The sequence below is a fragment of the Haematobia irritans genome, chromosome 4 (genome assembly GCF_050003625.1).
Source record: "Haematobia irritans isolate KBUSLIRL chromosome 4, ASM5000362v1, whole genome shotgun sequence".
Classification (NCBI taxonomy): domain Eukaryota; kingdom Metazoa; phylum Arthropoda; class Insecta; order Diptera; family Muscidae; genus Haematobia; species Haematobia irritans.
Window position 1 is genome coordinate 71,162,254 of NC_134400.1, and position 6,094 is coordinate 71,168,347.

A 6,094-nucleotide genomic window follows, 5' to 3' on the forward strand; every position below is an offset into this window, starting at 1 on the left:
TTACTAGGTGAGAGAGTTGATGTGGATTTTGGATTTTCATATTGCTTTCTACAGGATGATGTATTTTCATGGCGCTTGGATATTACTACGTTTGATGGCCGATTTCGGTGACGTTTGTCTTTTCCTTTCGGTAATGATGGCTGTTGTGACTGCAGTCTCTTATGTGTGTGCAGCAAACTATGGTGGTTTTGATGGCAGTAACGACATCCAGTAGTAGTGAAACATTTTCCTTGTGAGTGTTTATGGGCTAGGCAATTTTTACAATAGCCATATGTGTTGACCACCTGGAGGCGTCGTACAGTATTCATCTCTAAGAATCGCCTGCACTTGCGTAATGCGTGTGGATGTCTGCACAAGCGACAAATATAGCAGCCAGTAACTCTTTGATTGGTGTTGTTACGCATCGTAGATGGTTTATTAGGACCTGAGGAAAACATTAAAAATGGATGAAAGCAAGCTATTGGGAAGATTCGTTAAAGAGGACAACAAGTTTCGAGATTGGTCTTGTTATAGTCCCCCTGCCCGTTAGAATGTCAGCAACTCGAACTCGCCCGTCAGAGCCTGGACGAACCTTTTGAATTCGGCCCAGACGCCACTCGTTTGGAGGAATATTTTCTTCTTTCACCACAACCATCGCATTATCTTGCAGGTTCTCGTTTGGCATTTTCCATTTGTAGCGCTGATGTAGCTCTTTCAGATATTCCTCCTTCCATCGGAGGCAAAAATGCTGATGGATAACTTTCAATCGTTGCCACCTATTTAACAACGACGCCTGACATTCTCGGACATCCGGATCAACTGGCATTAATATCGGAGTACCGATTAAGAAATGACCAGGGGTAAGAGCAGCGAGATCAGAGGGATCATCGGATAAAGGACACAATGGACGTGAGTTCAAGCACGCTTCTATTCTTGCAAGTAAAGTTTGGAACTCCTCAAATGTATGCTTAAAGTTCCCCGCCACCTTGCGAAAGTGGCTTTTGAAACTTTTGACGCCAGCTTCCCAAAGCCCTCCCATATGGGGAGCTCCAGGTGGAATGAAATGCCAAGTAATCCCCTGGAATCCATACCTGGACTGAACAGCGAGATGCGACGTCTTAATAAAATCTTTCGCCAAAGATCTAGAGGCACCAACAAAATTGGTACCATTGTCAGAATGGATATGAGCTGGACAACCTCTTCGGGAAGCAAATCGAGAGAACGCGGCTAGAAACGTGTCTTTAGAAAGATCGGAAGTGGCCTCAAGATGAATTGCTTTGGTTGAGAAGCATATAAACACGCATACGTACCCCTTCGTAATGCGACAACATCGACCAGTGTAATGTTTAATGTCGAACGGCCCCGCAAAGTCCACCCCAGTGTGGGTAAATGGTCTTGAAAGATCGGTTCTTTCAGGGGGCAATGCGGACATTAACTGTGTCTGACATCTGTGTTTATATACGATGCATGGTTTGCATTTATTAATTGTGGTTCTGATCAAGTTTTTTGCCCTGATAATCCAATATTTGGATCTTAAGAGACGCAAGACCAATTGATTTCCTCCATGGATAGAAACTTCGTGTATAAACTTGACTAATAAACGAGAAAACTGGCAGTTATATGGGAGTAGGATGGGGTGCTTTTCGTTGTATGACAAGACTGGAGAAGATACTAGTCTGCCACTTATTCTTATAATGCCCTCTGCATCAATAAATGGGTTTAAACTTAATATGGGACTGTTCGAAGCAATGGGTTTCTTAGCAGATAGAGCCGAATACTCATTTGGAAAATTTGCTTTCTGAGAAACAGCAATGAGGCGGTCATGAACCATCAATATCTCAGAAGTAGAAATGTTTATTGAATCCCTTTGATAATTTGAACGAAACTTAGGATGGGTGCTAAATAAAAACCTATAAATATAAGCAATGACTCGGATTGCCCTTGGCAACGAGGAAAATCTTTCCAGCACATCACTAAAATCCTTGAAGTATGAGAAATGGACCTTAATATTTCTTCGCTCGATATCTATCGTGTCGGTTGAAGGGCAGTTGAATTTTGGCCAATTTTCCTCGGGGTCACTAAGCCATGGAGGACCATTCCACCACATGAAATTATCTATAAGGCCCTGTGGACTCACTCCACGACTAGCCATGTCAGCTGGATTATGTTCTGATCTTACATGATGCCAGTTCGACGGACATATGACTTGAGAAATCTTTGACACCCTATTAGCCACGAAAGTGGACCAAAAATTTGGAGGCTTACTCAACCAGGACAACACAATTGTTGAATCCGTCCAACAGTAAAGCGAATATTTCGGAATATTTAGCTTGGGAACAAAGTGATCGATCATTTCCGAAAGAAGTGTTGCCCCACATAACTCAAGTCTCGGGATCGAAATCGTTTTAAGAGGGGCTACTTTAGTCTTACATGCGACAAGATGGACAGAAACGGATGTACCTTGAACGACACGGACATACAGGACTGCGGCATAAGCTTTTTCCGATGCGTCACTGAACCCATGAAACTGCACATCGGATGATGGAGTATACCCAAACCACCGCGGAACTTTAATAGAATTTATCAAAGGATATGAAGATTGAAAAGCTTTCCACAGGGACAATGATTCATGAGAAATTTCTTCATCCCATTTAGTACCTTCTGCCCAAATCCTTTGCATTATCATTTTCGCAATGACCACGCATGGGGCAAGCCATCCCGCAGGGTCAAAAAGACTAGAAATTCTTGAAAGAACTTCCCTTTTGGTATAATTGGACATATCGGGGAATTCTATAGAGGAAAAGAAAAAGGAATCAGATGAAGCGTTCCAACGTATGCCTAACGTTTTTGTCGTGCTTCGGTCATCAAATTCCAGGAAATCCTCAGAAAGGAGCTGACTCGGAAGAAGATCTGAAAGTATTTCCTTCGTATTGGAAGTCCATTTTCTCATGGAAAACCCGGCAGAGTTCAATGCGGCTATCAACTGATCCCTGGACTTAACCGTGTCACAAATGGAATGACCGCCTGCTAAAGCATCGTCGACGTACATCGAATTCAACAATATATCGGATGCAAGGGGATACTCAGAGCGAATGTCATTTGCCAATTGAATAATCGTCCTAATGGCCAAAAATGGGGCACAGTTAACCCCGAATGTGACAGTGTTTAGTTCGTAATCATGGATAATGTCAGTTGGATCGTGCCGAAATAGTATCCGCTGATATGGCCTGTGATCCGGATGGACCAGGATTTGCCTATACATTTTTGTTATGTCTCCGATGAAGACATAACGAAAGAATCTCCACCTCAGAATGAGTACCACAAGATCCTGTTGTAATACAGGACCTGTGTGTAATACATCATTCAAGCTAAACCCGTTTGATGTAGGGGAAGAAGCATTAAAGACTACACGGACTTTTGTAGTCTTACTCTCCGGCCTGACAACGGCGTGATGTGGCAGGTAGTAATGTCTGGAAGAGTCGGAAGATTTGAGAGACTGCACTACAGTCATATGACCCAATGTTCCGTACTCCTCTATAACCCTATCATACTCAATCTTGAAGTCCGGATTCCGAAGAAGGCGCGCCTCATTTCTAAAGAACTGAGCCATAGCAGATTTTCGTGATTCACCGATATCAATCGACTGGGAAAATTCCTCCTTAAATGGAAGATTCACTATGTATCTGCCTTCGTGGTTCCTAGTTGTCGTGGCAGCATACAGATCCTCACAAAATTGCTCAGAGGGTGATAAAAACGTTTTTCGAGGAAGGTCTTCCAACTCCCAAAAGCGAGAAATCTCCTTATCTAGAGAGATTTCACAAAAATAGGACACGATGTGAGGAGATGCATTGGACGTTTCACTTGGAATGGGGCCCGTAAGAACCCATCCAAAGACAGTCTCCTGTGCAACCAAAGTTCCACAGACATGTCGTTGCACACCTGGCAACATCACGGAAGGAAGTAAGTCCCCACCTATGAGCAGATCTATCCTCGAACTTTCAAAAAATCGAGGATCTGCTAGGGGGATATTTGGAATCTCTGTCAAAGATGAAGGATCAATTGTCCTTGAAGGTAGACTCCCCGATAAATGGGGAACAACTAGGGCAGAAGTGGGTATCCCGACCCCTTCATCAATGTTGGAAGCCAAAATGAATCTACATTCTCTTTGAACTGAGGCGGAGGTGGTATTATTCAAGCCCGATATGGTCGCGGAAGTGCGCTTGAATGAAAGTTGTAGGTTATGGAATAATCTCTCTGATATAAAAGTGCCCTCCGATCCCGAATCCACCAAGGCACGAGCAAGGTAGGAAAAACCATTATGACATATTTTTACAATAGCCGTACCCAATAGTACAGCTTTCGATTGACTGGAAAAACATGTTTGTACTACCCCTCTGTCATTACTAGTGGACTGTATAGAAGATAATTTGTTATCTGTGGGAGCTGGAGAAGGAGTAGTGGCCGATGTAGCCTTGGGGTTTGAGGAAGCCTGCTCTCGATGAAGGAGTGTATTATGGCGTTTACTACATTTGAAGCAGGTGTATTTGCTAGTGCAATTGTTTACCGAATGCACCTTGGAAAAACAGTTCAAACACAGCTTTGGAGTCATATCCAAAAACTTTGGACATTTCCGGAAAGCATGGCTTCCATTCGAACATAGACGACACGAGGATTCAGTTACTTTATTTTGAAAGGTCTTCACAGTCTTGCCACCAATCTTCGGGCAAGAATTATTGGTTGAGGGCTGTCTTGAGTTCAAATCCTTCCTACGAATTTCTGACACAGACTCCAAGGTCCTGTGACGATTCGTCAGGAAGGTATTAAGGTCAGTCCATTTTGGTAGCTGTGTCTTGTCGTCAAGGGTCTGCTCCCATAACGTAAGGGTGACATCTGGAAGCCTATTGCAACACACAAAAACAAAAATAGGATCCCAACTCTCGACATCAATTCCATACAGTTTCAACAAGGATATACATCCATTTATATCCCTCTGTAAGCTTTTGATGGATGTAGAGGATTCGGACTGGATAGGAGCTAGGTTAAACAAAGTCTTTAGTTGGATGTTTACTAAAACTCGTTTATTTTCGTATCGTTGGGTTAAATTCCCCCAAGCTATAGGAAAATTCTCATTGGTTAGTGGCACTTTCCCAACAATATCGTGGGGTTCCCCTTTTGTCCGTTGACTCAAATGGAACAGTTTCTCAACCGGACTAAGCCTTGGATTCCGTATGCACACCGCGGTAAACATATCGCGGAAAGTGGGCCAAGAAGAGTAGTCCCCGCTAAATATTGGAACTTCGCAGGGTGGTAGTCTGAACCCTTGGGTTTGCGCTGGAGCTACGTTGGACGTCGGGATATCTATCTCCTGCAGCAATACCCCCAAGTGTTCCACACAGCGACAATAAGTCGCAAAGGCACTGTTATACTTGGACTTCACCATCTCAATCTCAGCGGCATTTACTGATGCCCTTTCCTCGATATCCTTCGAGCTCCCCCCAGGATCTTGAGCGTCATCAGCCGCCTCATGCTCAATGTCGGCGAGGCACTCCTCGTAAGCAGGCTTTAAACGTTCCCATAGGTCTTTAGCCTCAACCTTATGGGCTTCAATAATAAACTTGGAGGTGAGTGGTGTTCTCTTGTCCTTAAGGCTGGCTTCGAATTCAACCAGTCTATCTGACAAGCGGATATACCGATCGAGAGACATATCGACAAAGGGCGACCCCGATAGTTCTGGGAAAAGTAAAATAAACACTGATAGAAGCGCTGAGACCACGAAAGACAGAATATCTCTGATCCAACTAACTTTCACTTGAAATGGCTGAAGTTACGGGAATGATCACATCAACAACACCGACCAAAAAAAGCACCACCACCTACTTGGCTATTTCCGACCTTAGGTCTAATCGAAATCGATGAGGATATTCCCTTGTAGGTTAGAGGACAGCGATTTGTAGAATTTATCGCTTCAATGAATAATGGATTATTTGTAAAACACAAAGTAAAATATATCTCGAGTTTCAGAAATTCTGGATCACACTGACCCAAATAATCACATCAATAGAATCGAAAGTATACAACAAAAGTGGTATAACCATATAGTTGAGGACACTTATAG

The 6,094-nt window shown here is 43.3% G+C and overlaps 1 protein-coding gene across 1 annotated transcript; it reads right to left on the reverse strand.

Moving 5' to 3' along the window:
* Positions 1-457: 457 nt before the first annotated feature.
* On the reverse strand, positions 458-5,683 carry LOC142235561 (uncharacterized). Its single transcript, XM_075306814.1, has one exon. It carries the CDS (start codon positions 5,681-5,683, stop codon positions 458-460), a length of 5,226 nt encoding a protein of 1,741 aa, XP_075162929.1.
* Between the last annotated feature and the right edge of the window lie 411 nt (positions 5,684-6,094).

Excerpts from the sequence above, each read along its gene's own strand:
- LOC142235561 (XM_075306814.1), bottom strand. The coding sequence starts at position 5,683 with ATGTCTCTCGATCGGTATATCCGCTTGTCAGATAGACTGGTTGAATTC.